At 33.9% G+C, this 22,740-nt stretch overlaps 3 protein-coding genes across 8 annotated transcripts; 2 read left to right on the top strand and 1 right to left on the bottom strand.

Moving 5' to 3' along the window:
• Nucleotides 1–103: 103 nt before the first annotated feature.
• Nucleotides 104–4,167, bottom strand: Tbc1d15-17 (TBC1 domain family member 15/17). 5 transcript variants are annotated; one of them, XM_069116473.1, is made up of 9 exons: nt 3,685–4,167; nt 3,182–3,274; nt 2,609–3,110; nt 2,340–2,516; nt 2,177–2,271; nt 1,805–2,003; nt 1,511–1,728; nt 1,116–1,430; nt 104–1,050 (listed from the first exon to the last, which is right to left on the bottom strand). In XM_069116473.1, the coding sequence occupies exons 1-9, from the start codon at nt 3,769–3,771 to the stop codon at nt 736–738; spliced, it is 2,001 nt and encodes a 666-aa protein (XP_068972574.1). In that variant the 5' UTR covers nt 3,772–4,167; the 3' UTR covers nt 104–735. The 5 variants fall into 5 exon arrangements, with proteins under 5 accessions (XP_068972574.1, XP_068972576.1, XP_068972575.1 ...); XM_069116475.1 differs by lacking the exon at nt 3,685–4,167 and adding an exon at nt 3,579–3,674; XM_069116474.1 differs by lacking the exon at nt 3,685–4,167 and adding an exon at nt 3,389–3,523.
• A 4,084-nt stretch (nt 4,168–8,251) lies between these two features.
• Nucleotides 8,252–17,554, top strand: Atet (ABC transporter expressed in trachea). Of its 2 annotated transcripts, none has more exons than XM_069116831.1 (12): nt 8,252–8,816; nt 11,075–11,244; nt 12,964–13,187; nt 13,633–13,750; nt 13,843–14,032; nt 14,131–14,338; nt 14,442–14,618; nt 14,695–15,056; nt 15,134–15,302; nt 15,373–15,473; nt 15,561–15,716; nt 15,814–17,554. In XM_069116831.1, exons 1-12 carry the CDS (start codon nt 8,814–8,816, stop codon nt 16,156–16,158), a joined length of 2,223 nt encoding a protein of 740 aa, XP_068972932.1. In that variant the 5' UTR covers nt 8,252–8,813; the 3' UTR covers nt 16,159–17,554. The 2 variants fall into 2 exon arrangements, with proteins under 2 accessions (XP_068972932.1, XP_068972933.1); XM_069116832.1 differs by lacking the exon at nt 8,252–8,816 and adding an exon at nt 12,299–12,386 and having other exon boundaries at nt 11,122–11,244.
• A 2,422-nt stretch (nt 17,555–19,976) lies between these two features.
• Nucleotides 19,977–22,737, top strand: LOC138181733 (small ribosomal subunit protein eS28). The gene is made up of 2 exons (XM_069116852.1): nt 19,977–20,484; nt 20,623–22,737. Exon 1 carries the CDS (start codon nt 20,234–20,236, stop codon nt 20,429–20,431), a length of 198 nt encoding a protein of 65 aa, XP_068972953.1. The 5' UTR covers nt 19,977–20,233; the 3' UTR covers nt 20,432–20,484; nt 20,623–22,737.
• Nucleotides 22,738–22,740: the final 3 nt, after the last annotated feature.

Raw genomic sequence — 22,740 nt, 5'->3', positions numbered from 1 at the left:
GATAATAATTCTTATAAGAATTGTAAACATATTTGCAATCCATTCTAGATTCCAAAAGTTGATTTCATATTTCTAAAATTATGAATAAAGGAAATTATGAATATCGAAGATGAAACAGGTGACTTTTATTAGAAATGTACAGTATAGTTGTAAGCCTTTATACAGGTTTAAGAAAGACGTTTAAACTCAAATGAAGATGATACAAGCACTAACACTGCTTAAAGTCAAAATACATTGTAAATCCTTTCTGTTCTCTGTTCCAAATTCATATGCATCAAAAGCATCAGTAAGATACAGAATATTTGGTTGTATGAAACTACCTTCTACTTAATAGATAAATAATATTTACGTACTCACTGTGAATTTTATAAATATCTCAAAACTCAACACTACTAACAATTATTTTCAGTATAACTTTGTAAATTCGAGGTCATGTTTGACATGTGCAGAATTCTAACTTTAACAATCAAAATGTGGATTGTAGTATCACATTTCGATCGAAATGATTCGTTTCATAAAGAAAATACGAAATCATTTGCGCAAGATAAAGTTCGTTGGGTGCCGAAAAGGCATCGCTGCACCGTTTGAACAAACAATACATATACGTTCATCTTGAAGAGTGTGACTACAAATGTTGTTCCTTAAAAGTAATAAATGATACAAAATTGACTGTGTAATGAACAACACATTGATGCACAACACTCTTCAGATAATGATGAACGAACGATCCTGTTCTCACATATACGATAAATTTAATCCGCGTTCGAACGAAACTTCATTATCTTCAAAATTAATATTGCCGCTTTCTGTGCTATCTCTCCTTGGATTACTATCAGCTCCATCAGCTCCATCAATTACGAGATTATGACCAGAAGCTTCATCATTTTCTATTTCACTTATTGGTGACGTTTTATTCATAGGTTCAAGTCCAATTATTACGCGAACATTATCAGGCAACTGGTCCGCAACTGACATTAATTGACAATAGATACCCTCCGCTTTAGATAATGTCCAAGGCAATTCAATATGGTGTGAAAGATCATTTATGTGCTGCAATGTGTACTATGTGTTAATTAAGGAATAAATATCTCATAATTGCATAATTTAGAGTTTACCTTCAATATTTCTGTAAGTCCATAACGATTTTCCATAAGCACATTTCTTTCTGTATCCAAAATAGCTGCACATAAAAGGAGATGGAAATTCTTACATGGTAAGTCAGTCCATAATACTTCCCATAATCTCATTATATCAACCGCGTTGAATTCTCTTTTAAATAGTACCAAAAGCCAACGAAAGCAAAAGAACATATTTCCTGAATCGTGCTTGTTCAAGTAATGTGCTAATTGTGGATCTGTAGTACTCAGAAGAGTATATAATTGGCACAATTGGGCCTTCATCCCAGCTTGGTCTATTTCAAAATTGGTACTCTGTTTTGTGTATAATAATCATGATTGATTAAAATTTTCTATAAATGTTTGCAATTCAGAATTTATTATAATAAACATACCACTTTGTTCATAAAACCAACAAAGCACCAAAACGCATCAACCTCACTTTCCATTAAACATAAAATAGGACTCAGAAGATCGCTCATGCCTTGAACGTATCCCAAATCAAAATTGTACATTACATAGGTCATAAGAATATCATATAATTGTGCTAAATGAGGATTGTTATCACCCGAGTAGTACGGATGCGTTCTATCTGTTCTATTCACATCCTTTTCTAAAATTTATATATTTTCAAATATTATAACTTATATATTTTCGTAAATTACTATTTAAATACTTTATGACGTTACCTATCAAACTCTTTCGATCTCGGTAATCAGAGAAATTATTCTCTTGTACAGGCGTCATCGACTTCCATTGTAACTTCATCATGAAGTATTCATCAGTCTTCTTTTTTTTAAGTTCTAATCTTTCAATATGCGTAGAATTCCATGGATAATAATTTAATAAAAATTTCCACACTTCGAAACGTAATGATGGTACAATACCCTATAAAATTTCATAATCTGTTTAATTTGTTTTTTATACACATGTGTAAATAATCAGTGATGTTCCAAATAAAATTCTATGTTGTGCTTCTTCCTTTCTTTGTTTCTTCTTTTTTATAAAATCCATTTATGTAAAACGATTAATATATATATTTAAACTACATATATACAAACCCCATGAAAAATAATTTCTTTCACTTCTTGAGGATTTAAAATTCTTTCTTCTGGATCCTTATATTTGTTCCACTGCTCTTGTGACAGTGGAGTACCTAATATAATCACGTATATTTATATACTTTTGACGATATAATTTGATACAACACTATTTCCGCCATACCTCTTGGACAAGGTGGTCTTGGGGGTAATACTACACCCAATTCATGTTCCCCAATCATTTCATATTCCTCCCCAGAACCTATCGATACTGGTAGAGGAGGAACATCAATTGTAAAAGAATTATTTAATATATCTGCAACTGCTTCTTCGACTGGACGTTTAGCAGGGTCTTTGTATACTGTAATTTAAAAGTTATACAAAATTGTTTAAAAATAGTAGAAATTGCAGAAATAATATTTCTCCTATCCCACAATTCATTTGTGTACTTACAGCAGATATCTGCCAGTTTACTAAATGCTTCCAATGTTGTTTCATATGGACGGTTATGTAAATTTTTTACAAATTTCCAAACATAATCTGAAGTGTTCTCTTGAAATAAGTCCAATTCAGCAAATGATTTACTTAGTACTGATTGGACCTCATCCACTACAATGTATAAATTTCTGTTTGTACGAGACTTTACAAATTTAATAAATCCTTTTAGAGAATTTACAAAACTTTCAGCGTTAGATAGCTGGAAGAAGGCAACATAGGTAGTACCATCCTTTTGCATAAATATAAGTTGCTGCCCCCCATGATTTACACGAAAGGAGTTTAAATCTGAGAACAGAATTCTAACAGTCCTTGTACGCCCAAAAGAATCTGGTCCTTCCGATGAAGTACGTGTACGTCTGATATGAGTATCTACCAAAGACCATTCTGGGTCTTGATCTTGATTCTCTGATACTACAGAGTCTTCTATGGGTTTCCATTCTATACATTTGCCAAAACTCTGCAATTTTACAGAAAAGTATTCTATATTGTTTAAAGTAATAAATCTTAGTCTAAATCAAGTCTACTTACATATTCAACGATATTTAATGTGCCTAGACTGTGAACCTCATCTTCCCTTGTGTTTGCACTTCGTAGTACAACTCCCGTATGAATGCATAAATCCTGATTAAAAATTGATTATGCAATACATACAAATATAAAATATATCAAATTATTTAATACTAAATGAGAATAATTCTATAAAACCTATATAAGGGTAAAACGAGCATAACGTACTATGCTTCTATGATATGATGCGTATGATAGCAAGGACATAACCTCACTCACAGGTCATCGTTATACAAAGTATACGAATTTTATAAAAATATATAATGATACCCAACTATAACTGACTTAGGTATGGAAACGAATCATATTTAAGGAATTATGCTTCCGCATAGAGTTTTGTTCACTCTTGTTGACGTACCATAACTATTGCATGTGACTTGAATGTTTACGTCATTTACGATAGTGACAGAGTGTTTCGATTAAACTATGAATACAGACAGCAGGAACTCACAAGTGTTTCTTACCTTTCCCTGTTCTGTCGGCTCAAACATTTTAGGTGTATTTTTGTATAAATCAGCAGCCTGAACTAATAATGGCTGATTTCGTCGCATTCCTTCTACTGTCCACAAATTCACTTTCTTTCTTCCTCTATTTTATTATCTTTGTTCACTCGTGCAATCATATATGTATCTATAAGCTACTGCTTACAAGAATAACTGTCTTTCTCTAGCGTTATTTTGATCACAATTAACAAACGAGATATTTCGTCGTTGGCTCGGATATACCTTCGGTGGCCAGAAATTGTAAAACATTTCGTAATAGTTCAAATAACTCGTAAAATATTCTTGATGGATATGAACTTTGCATGACAAACGTTGAAAGATCGCAACCGCAACATTCTACTTACCTATGAACAAATGTTTAATCGCGACCTCTACCACAAAAGTCCTTTACCACTGCCACTGTTGCAACCCATAGAGATACATATAAAGATGAAATGCGTGACTGAGCTGAGAAAGTGGTACATACAGGAATAGAAAGAGAGCTCTGCATAGAGGCCCTTTGTGTCCTTGTCCTAATAATGTATATACATTCGTACGGTAAATATGCAAATGTTACACAGATTAACGAGCGGCATCAATATCATGCTTGATTGACAGACAAAGACAGAAAAGGCCTCCGTGCAGCATTCTCTTTCTATGCTTATATTACATCCACTTACGCCGTCTTATGCGATAACATATAACTTTATTTTTATACCTTTATGATTACCACTATTCATTCATTTTAGTGCAATATATATCTTGTATATATTCCAATAACATAAAGTTCACAATAAAATAGTATATTATATTTATAAAATGAATATTGAAAATATAGGAATATAATACCTAACCGGTCCTTTTTACAAAACAGTAGTTTTTATTTTACAATTATAAGATAAGAACATGTGCATGATAAAAGAATTTCATGCTTGATAACAATTTCAGATTCCCTTGAAAACATCTGCAATATTGCTATCTTTTAATGCATATTTGTGCAGTTCGTTCACGTGTATCGTTTTATTTGAAAGAAATACCACTGAAAAATTGACTACCGTTCAACTCATTGATTAAAGTGATATTACTCATTATCTCAAGTTAAGCATATAATCAAAAGATCAAATTAACAACTTCAATGTGATATCAAAAGATGTTAAAATCAGAATACTTAGAGATAAGCATTACTTATCTATATACGAGTCGAAATGAAATCACTTTAAAGCCAAAGTCGATTCTCAGTTCCTTTGTTCTAATGTATCTAGTCAGAGGGGATATTTGTTATCCGCGATTCAGACGTCAAATCAAGTACAGTTGCACTGAAGACCGTGATGTCAAGAACTACATAAGTATAGTATAAACACATACTACTATGTAATTAAAACAACGCAACATTCACTAGATAGCGATATATGCTCAAGAGGTAATTTTAATCCAATTAATTATGGAAATACACATACATATATGTGTATATATGTATATATACCAATGGTCGTCCTAATAGAAAAGATGCATGGTAAAATACAATATAAATTGTCGTTTATAATTTGTCGCTCCAAAATCGCAGACTTGCCATGATCATGATTGAAACATAATTAAATATATTAACGTGATATATGTTTAACGTAATAATAATCTAAGTTCATACTTAGATATAAATTGCGTAACTTTAAACATTGAAAATAATTCTATGGACTCACAGCTACTACGAAATACTACTCAAGTACCTATGTAATTGCACGATAGTAATTGAAGATGTGGAATGCAAGTAGAAACTTTCTTCTTTAGGTATTTATATTTCTTAGAATTCCTACTGAAAATTTTCTTACTGTGAACCAAACAACTGAAGAATACTTGAAACAAGAATTGAAGAAATCTTCGCTGTAAAAAAATTGGTACATAATTTCAAGACATTGTTCTACATTGTACATATATTTACTTATAGATATAAAACACGTGTAAATGATTCATAGTAAGATGAAACAAGTTCTTTGAAAATTACAAAGAAAATTATAGTACATGATTAATTTGTTGATGAAGAATTTTTAAAACAATTATCAAAAATTATAACAAAATTGAAACGAATTAAACTTTTTAAAATTTAGGTACAGTCTTAAAACTTATTATTTTTATTCAACTTGCAAAACATGATATGAAATTTCTGAAAGTTAATACGAAATTATTATTTTATGTTATATTTGGTACACGCATGTTCGGCGTTCTAGTGACATTCCTGAACAGTATCTTCTCTTACAATAGAATACCAAAACAGACAAGCCGATTACCCAAAAATTGGCTCGTAAGAATACCTCTGATTACACCGAGTCGTTTGCGTATACGAACGGAATCAGTGAAAAATAGGTCGACACACGATTAGTCACGTGGTCATTGTATGCATGAGACAGAATATTTAGTAATTTAATTTATAACGCACTTATCGGATCAACATAAATATGTTGTTTAGTTTAGTGCATATGTACCGCACATAACAGCAGTTCCCGCTTTAGTAAGGCGGAATAATGACTAAATGACGCAGAGAAAGGATGCGAACTTCGACCGTATTATCAAAAACGATAGAAATAATAATAATAATAGAACATCGAAATAACTTCTTTCTCGAAGTCCATTATTTCATTTTATTCGACAATAAACGATATAACATAGATTTATCAGTGTAAATACATATTTCTATATATTTTTTCTAAAAAAAAAAAAACTTAGCGGTAGCTACGACAATTACTCGCCTTATTTGCCATAATACCATTCTATTTTATACATTTGTATTGTCATTCGTACTTTCCTGAACGTGAGTCAATAATTAGCTTCTTCAAACAGTTTAAACGAGAGACAAACTATCGTTAGAATTCTATTGACATGTATGCAAAAGACTACGTTTGCCGAGTGGCTGTTTAGTAAACATTCTGCTGTTAGCAGAATACATGTAGCGCGGGGTTTCCAATTCTCCAGATTAACTTTCCGTAGTTTGAAAATCGAAAGTTAGTGTCTACAATTTTGGTAAAAATGATAGAAATCTATAGAAAAAGTCCGTTTGCTTGTAGGAAGTAAAATGGAAGAAAACTGGATGCGTTCTCCACAAACGATGACACCAGCGAAAACAAGGCATCATGTAGTCAAATTTCTTTGACTTGTGAGAAAAGGAAAAATCTTAAATATAATATTACGTTTTTCCCAGATGTAACGAAAAACATCGAAACGCTTGATGTTTCATCTGTGTAAGAAGTAGAAAAAGCGTTATTCATCTCGTAGAAAAATCCGTTGAAGATATGGAAGAATCGCGCATAGGAGATTGTGATTTATACCGTCCGATAGCAGTACAGTATCTAAAAGCGGCAGAAATGCATGCGAAAATGCAGAGAGACAGTAGATAAGCATGTATGTGTTTGCGTCAGAACAGAACCTAAACTTCGATTTTCATTCATAAGTGCAGTAGCCCTTGTCTACGATCGTCTGGGTACGGATACATTAGTCTTTCTCTTTCTCTCACTCTCTCTTACTCTCTCTTTGCACTGACGATGAGTGAACTGCGTTTCTTTGGTACAGATGTACCGAGTTACGGGTACACCTGTACCGAGCGTGAAGCTAGTGCTAGAGTATCGACCCACAGCATGTGGTAACTCTTTCTCCCTTCTCCTTTGCTTGTTTCTTTCTTGCTCCCTCTTGAAACATCGCGACTCGTTCACCTATTCCCTATCTCAATTCTTCTAATATAATTCGCTCCTTTCTCTTTCTCTATGTAGCCCTTTCTCTTTTGCACGCCACGAAATATAGATTTCGACATGGTCGAAATTTGCAAAACCGTCCACAGAAATTTCAACCCTATGACAATATGGTACATTGTTGTGCATGCGCGAGGAGATACAGGAACGTGCTACCTTGTTTGCAAGCCCTACCTATACGGCCAGACTTTTGAAACTGTCATAGAACTTCCAAACGCGCGCACCAAAACTCTATCATTCCTCGAGTAATTCACAAACATGACTCTCCGATAAGAAAAGTTAATGCTTGGCCTTCAAACTGTGCTGCGTATCATGCACGTAAATTACAAACAGATATTCTACCGTTTCATTTATTTCTATCATTATATCGGGCATCATATCATTACATCCGCCTTCGAAAAATAGCATTCAATATAAATTCATAGTCATTGGTTTTTCCTTCTCCTAAAAAAACTCAAAGAACTCAAGGAAGAGAATAAAGCGTAATTTTTCAACTTGATGACACAGCCAGAGTCAGTTAATTAAGAAGTAAATGTCCTACATCTGATTCTATGTCGTTAGTCCTATGTATTCGCGGTATTTTCGGTTTTCGTATGAAATTGCGATAGATCGAAGAATTGTAGCTATCAGAGAAAATAGTGGAAATAGGCTGGAGGGAAATGAATGTGCTTCCATATGGCATTTTATTGTTGTCGGAGGTAATTGCGAATAGAAGAAAATATCCTGAGTCATTGGTAATGACAGGATAACGTAAAGCGCAGAACGCTTACAAATCTGATCGCGTGGTTAGAATCTCGCAAGACCTCGAAATCAAGAGACGGAAGAGAAACATGCAAGTGGGAGAGGGCTCCGACAACGGTAGTCGTCCCTGGTTTCGAGTCGGACAGCTCAGTTCATTTGGTTGGTAGAGGCGAACGGTGGTGTATAGTACGACAGCTGATTCTGGACAGTGTTGCGATCGTTTCTCTCTGCTGTCAGTGGATACAGTACTGCGGATCGTTTAGCTGTTTCGCGATTCGATTTTCGCGTATGCGTGTACGCACAACGGAGACAATTGCGATCCTACCGAATACTACCCTTTCCTCGAAAACGAATGCGGCCTTGCAATTTGAAAATCTTTTCATCGATCATTGGAAAAGCCAAGACAAGGCTCAAAGACGCATCGTAGCGATTTACTACGGCCTAGCTAGCCTATGTACATATCAGGCTGCTCCATGTTCTACTGTGATTGCCGTGTGATCACTATTTTCTTGTGAAACACGACCGTTGTGTATAGTGTAGCGATCAAAGAAAGGGCGGAGAGGCAGAGAATGCACAGCGTCATCATCGGGGTATGATTTCGGACGCTGTTAGGATACCTAAATTTATATTCGACCGATGGTGAGTTCACTCTATTTATAATGATCATAACGCTTTTTCAGACATTTTCATAAATTTTTAACTCGTACACTGTACGCGCAGCCCTCTTATCCTACTTGAAGGTTTAACCCATCCCCTTTTGTCTACCTGTCTCACAACTCGTAAATCCTCATTTCCTTCTTTTTTCTTTTTCTTATTATTCATTCACTATTTTATCGAAATCGAAAGTGCAGAGTTATGAAAGGTAGCAAAATAAAATCAAGGCCAGTTCCAGTGCTAAAAAATTCATAACTTTACAAGTACGACACAAAGCTTGTGTGGTTTCGGATCATTTTCTTTACATATTACCTCTGATGACCCATTTAATTTCGCAGCCTTTTTTAATATTTCTCCCATTTGCGACTGCCATTAAAACACATGTTCGATATGTTTAGTGCAACACTTGCAATGTTTATAATCGTATAGTTAATATATATCAGTGATAGAATGGGATTATACATATTGTTAGAAAGATTAAAAAAAGGAAGTTCACTTTTTTTACGCACACTTGCGTGTAAATCGGTTGTCGCATCATAGAATGCGACAAAAAGAATGGATTATCAATCACAGTAAGTTAACAAAGACGAGTTAACAAAGAAAGGTAATGATGACATTCGTTTCGATCTTGGCAGACCAGTGCGGCCTGTTTTCGATGTAGAAGGTTAAATTCTTGGTGTTGTTCGTCTCAATCTTATTCCTCTTAGAAGCAACTATGTAGGTAGATTCGCTGGGCCACGTGGAGTTAAAATTGTTCATGAAATTTCAACAAAATAAATTTGATGTAAAATATATGTTGATAATATGTACGTGATAAAAAGATCGTTGTATGCGTTGAATCAATGTTGTAACAAGCATGCTTCATCGCAATGATTCTACGCATCACATGTGTTCATCAAGACATTTGCTGGAATTCAAGTATAGCCGCCCTTCTATCAGGTTCGTTTAAAGATCTGTCGAGAGTAACGCGATGCTCTGAGATGCAATGGGCATTGACCCTGTACGATCGCGACCGATTTATGCAGAAAAGTTTAGTATCATAATCCGTCTACGAGTTTGTTGGCCAAATGACAAAAATATGATTCTTAACCATCTAAACGAGTATTTGTAACGATCATGGCTCGATCGATCGTTACCAACGATAACTTGTTCTAATGCGAAGGTTGTTCATTTACTTGTTAAATCTATAGATACGTAAGTGTAGGTATCTTGTAAAAACAATTGTAAGCGACGTTCAATTAAAAATTTATCGATTTACGGATCATGTCGATCGATCGATTGATTAGCGATTAAGATTTGACCACCTGTAGCAACAAGCGTTCATTCTCATCGAAATTGAATTCATCGAAACATATATTTGTATGTTCTGAACCACATGTTTTGAAATCTATCGGAATATTTAGCATGTGTTATTTCATTTCAGGTTATTTCATTTATCGCATCTAATACATATCTAATTGAAAATTCGTTCTTTCGATCTAGATGACAATAAAGTACTCGATTATCGCATCGCTAATCAATAAAATTCAATTCAGTTGTAATATTGTCCGATAATTACAGGTGCGTTATCATATCTTTCGAAAATAACACGTGTGTTCGAATTTCGTTCATTCTATCATTATCAGGCGTAAGAGAAGAATGAATGTTCTCTCCTTTAGAAGGCAAGAAATTACAGTTAAAATGAACTTGAAAGGGAGAATTTAATATTTCTTTGTCTGAATTTAATATCTCTTCCCTTGTTCATCGATTAGAATAAGATTTATTCATTTTTGTCCATGCGACAGATAATGTTAGGATTTATCGTCTAGTAATGTGACAATAAGTCCTAAAAAGGAAAAAAATGTTGCTCTACAGGCAAGAAGGAAAAAGTTCTTTGTTCTCAAACTCGTTTCGACCATTCCAAAGTTCGTGCTTCAAATGCGTGTGATTCATGGATGTTATCCTGAGAATACTTTTGAAGCGTTGCACAGAAATTCTTGCCATATCCTTTTACGTTCATTTGATAATAAGTATCATTTATTTATAATTTATTCATTATTTATTATAAAATAATGTTAAATAATACAAGATATTTTACATAAAAGGAACTGCTGCCAGATTATTTAAAAATATTCATTCTTTTATTTAGCAATTCTAATCAATATCCACCAGTAGATCGACGCTAGGAACAATTTTTAAACAAATTATAATCACTGTAACTTTTACAACGGGATGAAATGTAATTGGCAAATTTATGGTTCTAGCATCAACAGATGATGGCAGATTTAAAGAATCTCGCTCTGGCTGGTGGAGGAGGATCTAGATACAGTGGGGATGAACAGGTACAGTTCATTCCAGGTGGAAGTCATCAGGTGACCATTAAATCGCCTCCACCTTCTCTGCATTTGGAAAGTCTGAACAATGCTGTTCTTAGGTATGCTACATAATCGCTAATCATTACGCAAAAGATAGAGATAGAGCACTTGAACAATTTTTTAAGCATAAATTCTTAGAAAGTTTCATTTGGATTTCAAATGACTTCGACTTCGATGTATCTAACAAAAAGTTTATATGTAGGAGGTGAAAAAGCAAGTCTACTTTAAATTCTGTCAATCGTTCGTACGGGCTTCCCTTAAAAAACGAAAATATAAGAACGAGTATGTCTTTTGGCGATTAAGCTTTCTGATAGTCTCGCATCGATACATTCTTTATAACTAATGTAAATAAGAGACAATGTAGTCGATACTGATAGTTGCGTAATAAACTACATCGTGTGCAAATCTTTCTACAAAAAAGATTGGATAGCATGATTACAAAGGTTACTCTCTTTTCGATGAACGTCGTTTTAATATTACGTTTCAAAGGTATCTTTTTAAGCAGTTTATATTGTAATACTGCTCCTCATTTAATATTTTCTGTGCTCAAAAATTATTTATTTTACTGAACCTTGGCAGGAGATCAATGTATAATGTATACGCATAATCGTCTGCTCTTTCATCGAGGATTCAATGCTACAAATTGATGTTGAAGTTTTACATACATATGTAGTACAATCAACTTTTGTTCATTTTTAGATCGAGATATTCTTAGATCCAACTTTGGTGATTAATTGTGTGCTTGAATAACCATTCTTAAATAGGTACCTAATAATAGGGAAGGATAATCGTAGATTTTAGTTTAGTTTGAGTTTATCTGTTTTTCTTTTCTATTCATATATACCAAGCAGAATTTTATTGGATATATTAGATTGAGAATGTATAACAAAGACCATCGCGGTCATGGAGTGAACATCGAACACGCGAACTAATATATCCCAAATACGACTAAAACGGATCTCAAGGTCTTCCCATTGATCGCTTTAAGGCTTTCACAAAGCATCAATATAATTTGTCGTTCACAAAGTAAAACTGCGCAAAGTTTTTAAACTAAGGTTAGATACTTATTGTTAAATTATATGGGAAAAGTATTGGTACGTTTGACTTTTTCAGGTGGTCCTTCGCAAAAATACACATTGCATTCGAATTAAATGATGCGAAAATAAAAATATAAGCAAAAATCAACGAAGTCAGATTTTTGGTAATTATATTTAATGTATATTCATAAGTACACAAAATCGTTCGAATTTGTTTACGAAAATTTAACTGATTATCCCTTTGGTAACAGTACATACGATCGCGATATCGATTAATCCTTATTTTTGTTGAAACCTTAAAACTAGAATGAAATGAGCGATGAAATTACAGATGCGATGAACGTCGTATGCTTAACATCGCGTAGCTTCTAAAATTCATTTTACACCAATGCAAGCCACGCTCGCAGGCATAGGATAAAAGACTTAGCCATGTTCTAACTTTACCGTAACCGGGCAAATATTTAAAGCGAGACAAAAAATGTAAAAAAGAAGAAAACTAAAAATCTAACAATTATTAAAGTAGGACTAGAGTGAACTGTTTCTTGTGGTAGTTTGACTTAAATATCGCTTTCGTGAAAACGAAAACCAACAGTTATTTAATTTGTTGAATTAAAATATCTATTCCTCAAGCTATTTCAATTGAGCTGAATTATCTGAGGTACCCGAAATGCTCGAAATGTTTGAAATACGGGTAAAAGAGTCCTTTCTGAATGCTGCAATATTTTCTTGTTTGTATTCCAGTGGATCGCAAAATAATCTCCATTGCAATTGCAATGGTAGTGCGTCTAATGGTACCGCAGTTGCAATGTGTAGCAGTAGTATGTTCGCGAGAAAAGTACCAAACCATAGTCCAGGACAAGATGGCAAAAGGCCGGCAGTAACATTGACGCATTTACCGAAGAGGCCACCGGTTGACGTTGAGTTCAAGAACCTAGCGTACAGCGTATCCGAAGGCAGAAAGAGAGGTTGGTCTTCGAAAGAACAATACATTACGTAAAAAACATAACGAACGAGAACGATATGTATAAATATTTGTGCATAGAAGCACATTCGGTAGACACTTTGTTCAAAAATATGCTCAAAAATAACCTAGCTGAAATAATCAATAGGAATGTATAGACTGTATCATCTCCTGTTTTGGCCCAAATGTACCTTAGAGGTGCAACTGGACTAGGTTGTGAAGAGGCCACAGCTAGAGAATCTAGGCACTCGCGAAATCTGCGCGTTAATGAAATTTCTATATATTACCTTCACGAACAAGTAAATTTTACAAGATTTTAACTCCATTTTGTCAATGCGAAATATGAAATAAATTGTCAAAATATTGTACAAAAAAGGAGAGATAGGAAAGTACGAAAAAAATAAAGAAGCAAGAAAAGATGATAAATCTTATGGTGTTTTACGTTGCAGGGTACAAAACAATTTTAAAATGCGTAAACGGTAAATTCCAATCGGGAGAACTGACCGCTATCATGGGTCCTTCGGGTGCTGGAAAAAGTACACTGATGAACGTTTTGGCAGGTTACAAGTGAGTTACATTTCCAAACAATTTATATGATGTTAAGAGACAAAAAAATACAAGTTGAATAAAAAAAACATCACGGTATTCTATATTTTCAGAACATCTCACTTGAGTGGTTCTGTTTTGATAAACGGAAAGGACAGGAATCTGAGGAGATTTCGAAAGATGTCCTGTTACATAATGCAAGACGATCGTCTTTTACCTCATTTAACGGTCTATGAGACAATGACTGTTTCGGCTAATTTAAAATTAGGAAAAGACATCAGCGCGAGGGAAAAGAGAGTGGTGGTACGTTAAAAAAACGAAACTCTGGAAACAAATGAAACGCAGAAACAGTAGCCGAATCACTTAAAATAATAATTTGAACGAAATAATGTTTAACGCAGATCGAAGAAATCATCGAAACGCTCGGCCTAAGCGACGCGAGCAATACACAAACCCACTGTCTTAGTGGAGGGCAGAGAAAAAGGCTATCGATTGCATTGGAACTTGTTAACAACCCTCCGGTGATGTTTTTTGATGAACCAACTTCTGGCTTGGACAGTTCAACTTGTTATCAATGTTTAAGTTTGCTCAAATCGTTAAGCAGAGGAGGTAATTGTGGCAACGAATTTCTTAAATATGAAATCATCATTATCTCATAGTTAGTAATGCTGTCTACTGCTTGATAAATGTTTTTATTTCTGCGATATCTTAGGAAGAACTATTATATGTACGATACATCAACCAAGCGCTCGACTATTTGAAATGTTCGATCATTTGTACCTTTTGGCCGAGGGCCAGTGTATATATCAAGGAAACGTTGGTGGCCTGGTACCTTTTTTATCGTCAATGGGCTTGGAATGTCCTAGTTATCATAATCCAGCGGATTACGGTAGGTGCAATTATTAAGTTAAAGACTTGAATAACATTCAAATTTCATTAAAAAAAGGAAAAACAATTTCGTTTAGTTATGGAAGTGGCATGTGGAGAACACGGAGAATGCGTGCACAAATTAGTCATGGCAGTAAATAACGGTAGATGTGCTAATTATCAGCAACATCAAGCTACGATAAATGCAGTGCAAACTGTATCGAATGATATCGCAAAAGAATCGCCGCAACAAGAAACAAAATCTGAATCTGCTTTAATACCAAACGGTGTGACAAAGCAACCGAATGGCGGGACAGTAATCAACATACCAATTTCTTGTACGACTTCTTTGTTGGACAGTGCGGAGAGTATAGAACAAAAGGTTGGCTTTCCAACGAATAGTTGTACCCAATTTTGGATCCTTCTTAAAAGAATATTCTTGTCGCAAATAAGAGACATGGTTAGTATACTTGCACACAACCTTGTTCAATAGTAATATTTCGTTTGCTTAACGATATTTTATCATTTTTATCGTAGACATTAACGAGAGTAAGGCTGATTTCCCATATAATCGTTGGATTCCTCATTGGTGCAATTTATTACGACATCGGCAATGAGGCCTCAAAGGTAATGAGCAATGCCGGTTGCGTCTTCTTTACGGTGATGTTTCTCATGTTCACTGCTATGATGCCTACGATTCTTACGTGTAAGTGAACTACACGATAAATACTTAAGCCTTGTCTTTCTATATGTATTAACAACGTTTTTTGATATAGTTCCGACAGAAATGGCTGTATTCGTGAGAGAGCATTTAAATTACTGGTATTCTGTGAAAGCTTATTATCTTGCGAGAACTTTAGCCGATGTACCCTTTCAAGTAAGTACATATAAGACTTTTTATTTCAACACTTACGTTTTCAATGAACACTCATTTCAATTAACGTGTTTTTTATTTTTATTGTAGATAGTGTATTCTATAGCATACGTCATTATCGTATACTTCATGACGTCGCAACCATTGGAAACAAATAGATTCATGATGTATTTAACTATATGTATATTAACAGCGTTAGTTTCGCAATCCATCGGTTTAGTAATAGGTGCAGCGATGAGTGTAGAGGTACTGTTTTATATTCTAATCTATAAAATTTGCTTTTGTGTTATTTAGTGTCATCTCTCGGGCCTTAATGAAACGACAAATTTTGTCCTTCTTGCAGAGCGGAGTATTTATTGGCCCTGTATCGTCAGTGCCCATCATTCTGTTCTCCGGTTTCTTCGTCAATTTTGATGCCATTCCAAAATATCTCAAGTTTCTTTCATACGTGAGTTATGTCAGGTACAGCTTTGAAGGTGCCATGATTTCTGTATATGGTTATAATCGTGCTAAGCTCAAGTGTTCTGACGCTTACTGCCACTTCAAGAGCCCGACGAAGTTCCTGGAAGAAATGTCGATGCAAAACGCTGTCTTCTGGCTAGACGCCGTTGCATTGGCAGGTTTTTTGCTTACCTTGAGAGTGATCGCCTACTTTGTACTGAGACTGAAGTTACGATCTCTTCGTTAAAACACACAGTGGCCGAATATAATCGATGATCACTTGGTCGTCATCGTGTTAGGAATATTCATTTTACCTCAATCTAGCCCGAACGCGAGAGCTGACAAGTCTTCTTCGGAAATTCGCGGTTACGATTCTAAATTTCGATTCTTTCTTTGAAAATAGAAATACCCGGACATTTATGTATCAAAATAACATAACATAGGTACATGCCTGAAAATGGCGCGATGAAATATTTTCTTTTTCATTTGTCGTCAACTACTAAGATTTTCTACTTTCTACTTACTGGAATTCATCATCTCATTTACACGCTCATGTTGCAAATGAGAAAATCGCCTTTAAAACGTTCTATTATGAAGGGCGTACAGTGCTTCATTACCTCGAGTTTTTTTTAAAGAACCGAAGTTTAAAAGGAAGTCTTCATTCTCAATAACGCATTTCCAATATCAATTGCAATTAATGTAATTTCTGCCATGTAAATACAAATTGTAAATGTTGAAGAAAACATTCATATTTCACGCAAACTCAAAGAGATACGTATGTAGTTTCATACGATCAAGTGAGATTACTAACAATAGTAGACACAAACGAATGGTACGCATAAAAGAACACAGTTTAGGCATTTTTGACACAATAGAGTGCGCCAGAATTACATTGAAATTGTAAATCATCGATAATAGACCGAAAAGAGATCACTGTTGGTACTATACATTCTCAATCGAAGTGCAAACATTTATAGCCAATTATTACAAACTCGCCAGGAGCCTTAGGCCCATTCAAGACTCATGGTCCCTCCAACGAGCGCGTGTGCACCACGCGACAGCATAGACTTTTTTTGATAGATAAGCAATAGAATTTACAAATCACGAAAATTAGAACGGATTCTTTATTGTTCTTATAGATATTTACGTCACTACATTCACTTACGATTAGTCTATGCGGGAGGTACCTCGAAGATATACCATTGATGATAAACGACCACTAATCGTTTAAACCTAATGGACAAAAACAAGTTTTAGCCGAAAACATTGAAGTACCAAAAATTAGTTTACATATGTATGTCCGATACTTAGGTATATCGGCGAGATACCTATAAACACGTATTTGTACTAAATGATTTCTTACGAGATCGCGAGCAATCCTTATCCATATTGTCATTCCATTTATAGATAATTCAATAATTATAACGTTTAAGCGATAAAGAAAAAATGATAAAACATATACTGTAAAAAGCTCACACCTGACCAATCACTAGCTGCCTGTGCGTTTGCTTCTAAGTCTGGAATGCTGAACATTGTTATATTTATTACGATATAGTCGTTTAATTAACGAGGTGAAGGGAGTATATTATTAAAAAAAAAGAAAGAAAAGAAAAAATTAGAATTAAAAATGAAAAAAAAACAAATTAGGCATGTGAGTATGACTTTAACAGGATTATTTCGGTTTTTGGAACTTTTACAAGAATTTTGTTCACGGCCTATGCATTGTTCTTATCGCTACGGGTTCATTTACTCAAGGACTGAAAAAGAAAAAACGGAAGGACAAAACAAAAAATTTATAGACTTTTTTTTGACTTACTTAAATTAGATCTCATTTCATGGCGTTTCGTAATATGTACGTAGTTATGTCATAATCATAATATGTAATCACACGGTTGGGGTCAGAATAATCTTACTCTCTTATAGATATTTGATGAGTTTCTCAATTCTGGGAAGAAATAATATATGTAGATTAAAGTATTATCATATAAATATTTTTATATTTCAATATCAAATATAAATCTGACATACTGTTAGTACTTTTGGTTTAAAGCAAACTTATTATCGTATTTTATCTTTATGGTAGAGGCGAATTATATTAATTGTATTCCAATGTATATTTATTACCTTTAATGTAATTGCAACATAATTATGACAGTACTTATTACAGGCATTCTATATGTTTAAAATCTTTCCAGGAAGTTGTTCTTTACTCTTAGACAAGTTGTTTTCGATGTAATATCATTCAAGATATCAATCTATTTCTCTTTATTGGAATTTAAGAATTAATTCGATCATAAATTATCAGACTGTTTATTGAACGACAAACCGGTGTTAAACCGGTGACTTTGCATACAGCTAATACAGTATGCAAAGAAACAGTTTGTGAATCATGAAATAAGGATAGAGACAGGAGTAGGCCAAAAATTTTCTTATTCTTAAATTTGCTGTATAATTATCATTTATATTTCTACTTAATGTTATATGTAAATAAGCAAATTAACCAAACATATAATCAAGAGACAACGACGCACTGCAGTATACATAGTATGTATCTATGTGCGAATATTTTGTTATTATTTCAATTTTACCATGGTAAAACAATTAATAATAAACGTTATACCATAATCAAATTGTCAAGGTTTAAAATTGACATTACCATAAATTTGGATATCATATGATCATTTATATTTCATTCCAAATGCATTCTAGTAATAATAATATGGAATGTCTGTGATTCAGTATCGACAAACATTGTTTGGTGTTTAAAGACAAGCTCTATGAGATGTACATATAAAATGGTATAAATGTAAGGATTAATAAACATGAAGTAATAGGACATCGAAATTGAATAGATACAATAAGATAACAGTTATGTTACCATGTATACTGTTATCATGTTTTGAAAATAAAGGGTGGAATATCTGTTTAGACCTTGGTTCGCATTTATAACATAACAAAAGTAAAATATTCAAAAACCAAAATAAACTATTTAATTCTACCATACTATAGTCAGCTCTATATTCTTAGTAGTTTTGCTCATAAAAATATATATCAACATATTATGCAGAACCAAGGTTTAAGCATACGTAATATCGGTACGATGAATTGAAACTGGATAAAATTCATATTCGTTTACCATTCATTCTTATTATCGGTTCATTGTTTCTTATGACACAAGTTATTGATTATTTTTTCTATGTATAATGCTGCGTAATTGCATTCGCGATTGAATGAATTATTAACAAATGTAAAGATGGTAAAATGTTAGGTTTAGTGGTTTACACGAACAAAATGTTAGGTTTACACGAATCCGCGCGTATTGTGTTCAAGGCTCGCGAGAATTGAGACTGTAATAACGAACAAGCAAATTTTTAATTGCACGTGACCATCTTGCGAGCAGAACTCTCAAACTGCTGTTAAAGAACTTGAATAGCATAATATCACGTTTGCATATACATAATGTAGATACGCAGCATAAAAGAATTAATTAAGACGTTCTCGCTTTTAGGACACATATTCCACACGTACAATGTACAATGTATGTATATTGCCCGACCATGTATCGCATACAATTCATGACACTTTTTTCAAGTATTGTAATTTTATATAAACAAGAAAGTATACGTGTGTAAGGCTGTGCGTTTGTGTGTGCGATATCGAAAACAAATAAAAATATGTGTATAAAAAAGAGAAACGATATGTACACGCGGGAAGGAGGATATTACGAATCCTTGCGAAATAAAATTTCCAATATAATATTTCGTGTTTTGAGCAAAGAATGACACGTTTATACTAAAGCACAAATGAATAAAAACATCTGTATAATGTGTAAAAACACAACGATGTTACCTTTATTCAAAATGTAATTGTACTGGATATCGATAACGGATCTATCTAGTGCGCTTGAAATATAGAATTCGAAATTGTAACCGAAAGAATTCGTCAGAAGCACGTGGTGCATAAGCGACCAATCTAATGGAGGAATAGAATTATTTTAAGCTTGCTTTTAGCAATGCTGCCAAAGTAAAGCGTCTTTAAGTTTTTCATTTGTTACAATTTAAGATTAGAATGCTGTAAAATATGAAAATTAATTATTTCACTAGAGCTTGTCAAAATTGTAACGTTAATTCTTCTCTACAAATGTTCTATGTTTTCTATCACATAATAAGTATTTCGAATATTATTGAATATATATATTCTCAAATTCTATTAGAAATTGTGTAATTAAGTTGGTAAGTGCAGTTTATAGAATTCGTTGTGGAAGTCACAGTCCACTGTGCAACAACGCATCAGAGTTTCAAATAGTTTGAAAATTTAAAGTCATGGAGAAACCTATAGTTCGTGCAAGGGTAGTGAAGGTCCTCGGCAGAACAGGATCCCAAGGACAATGTACTCAAGTCAAAGTTGAATTTTTGAACGAACAAAATCGGCAGTTAATCAGAAATGTAAAGGGTCCTGTACGAGAAGGAGACATTCTAACACTCTTAGAATCCGAAAGAGAAGCTAGACGGCTACGTTAATGTATACACTTCCTCCTCAAAAACTGAACAAAAGATATACCGGATTTCTCCAGGTATTCATATCCGTCCCCTCGTCTACCTAATACAAATTTACATCTAAGAGGGGTTTCAAGCAACGTTCAGTAATTTTTTTAAAATTATTAAAGTCAATACTGCAAAAGTAAATCGTTAACTGAATACTCATTTCCTAGGTATTATGAACAGAAGCTTATTGATATTTGTTTTAAAACTACAATCGAATTCCTATTTTCTTATATGTATACCTATATCTTTAACAAAAAAGCTACATTCACGCATACCATTGATGGAAACAGCATGTAAGTACTATCATTGTTCCAGCGTAATTAAAACATATTAAAATTTAAGAAATGAACTGCGTTTATTATTATATCCTGCGAAACAACATCTAATGTAATTTACATTTTTATCCTCAACCTGTTGTAATTTTATTTTAACCTGAACAAAAATGTAAGAAAAAAGGGAAACAAATTATATATCTGGAAACATTGTAAATACATATTTCTAAGAACGAAATCAGAAACTACTTGTATTTCTATTCTTTTTTTCGTCTTTTTTTCTACCAACGAACTTTCTCGTCGGTGTTTACATAGATTATTTATAGATGTCGCGTCCATCAGGCAGTACAAAAAAGATTTTACTTTAGAAGTAGAAATAATTATTCCGTCATTTCATTTTGGCGAAGATTATAAACGTATTCATATAACAAATAAAATAAAAATATATTGTAACATTTTATTTCTATGATTTTGTACTTATTTAATACTTATCTGGGTTATTTTTACATATAACCTGTAGTAGACGTAGTAATATCGACTTCCGGTGGCAGCACTATCAATCCACCTAGGCAACCGTTGGACTTATTCATTTCAGTTTAGCTTGAACTATCGTGGTAAAAGGTCGTTTTGCTTGTTCAATAATTCTTCTGTCTTTCACGGATTGATTTTATTTCTTTTTAATCATAATAGTTCGTTTTTCCATCATCCTTTTCACCTTTCTTTTTATTTTGTTTCAATTTATAGTATCGTGTTCAAGCTAGACTCCGTGTAATCGCGTAGTTCTATATGTTAGTGTTAATTTTTCGCGCCCGCCGCGTGTTTCGTGTGGTGCAGTTTGGTTTCATTGTGACTCCCGAACGATCGTAAGTCCCCTTTTCATACTTCGCTTCCTTCTATTTACACGTCTGTAAGGTGAAAATTGTATACTTTTTGAAAGTAAAGCAAAACGGAAATCACCGCCATTTTCCCTGTTGCTTTGACGCAGTCAAATCTCTAACGGCTTTTGGCAGTTATTTCTGAAGCGTTACGATCACAAAGATACAATTTGTGCTGCACTTGGTAATAATTGAATTCTCTGAAATTCAAAGATTACTGAGTTGTGCACCGCCATTACATGACCCGTTTTACGCGGTGATTCGGCAGATATGTAGTCTGCTGTTTCTCAACAGCCTCTTTATTTTTAATACAATTCTTAGTAATTGGGCTGGAGGGATCACACGTGTAAAATCGGTAACCCATTAGGGATCTTTGCTTATTGTAGATGAGCGGAAGCAAGAGAAACATTAATATCTCTGCAACGCAGAGAAACGCAGTTTCCTAGCTTTGTCTCGTCTACAAAATTTGCGTGTGAATGGAATAGCAACACAATTATTGTTTCTATTTCATTTACGATTCTACCTTTTCCTGTATCCTCGAGACGACGAATCGGGCGTGGTGTGCAACGTAATTAAACTAGCACAACTCCTATGTTATGGAGATTGTATAGTTTCGTATCGTTCTATCGTTATCGTTGGCTCTTCTTTTATTAAGAAGTATGCCATTAAATAACATATAAATTACGCGATTATACACATCTATCTCCTACCTATCTAGTTTATTAGCTAGGGACATTAGGGATTAGCTCAATTTTTAGATTTTAGATAGGGTTTAGTATAAGTTTTAGTTAAGAGATAGCTTTAAAAGAGTTTAGAGGATGGTTAGCACCTCTACCTCTTTTTCGGGTAGGTCCACTTTTTTGTAAACCGTTCGTTCTAATTGGAATAAACGGTTAATAGACTGCGATGATGTTTACCGCAGGTTGTCGAGTTTTTCTGCAAAGGAAGGGTGGATGGGCTCGTTGGAGTTAGGGCGAGTCACTATTTGCAGCAACCTCCTCGTGGTGTGACTTGGGAAATTTGTATTACTATATAAGTAAATCAAATTTGCTAATGGCTGCAACGTTTTGACATTTTTTAGTGGCCTAACTACATGAAATAAAAGTCACTAAGAATAAACGTTTGTAATATATAATTT

This window comes from Bombus flavifrons, chromosome 7 (genome assembly GCF_040668555.2).
Source record: "Bombus flavifrons isolate JBK064 chromosome 7, iyBomFlav1_principal, whole genome shotgun sequence".
Classification (NCBI taxonomy): Eukaryota; Metazoa; Arthropoda; class Insecta; order Hymenoptera; family Apidae; genus Bombus; species Bombus flavifrons.
The sequence above is the reverse complement of the archived record's forward strand: the minus strand, read 5'-3'. Positions and strand labels throughout refer to the sequence as shown.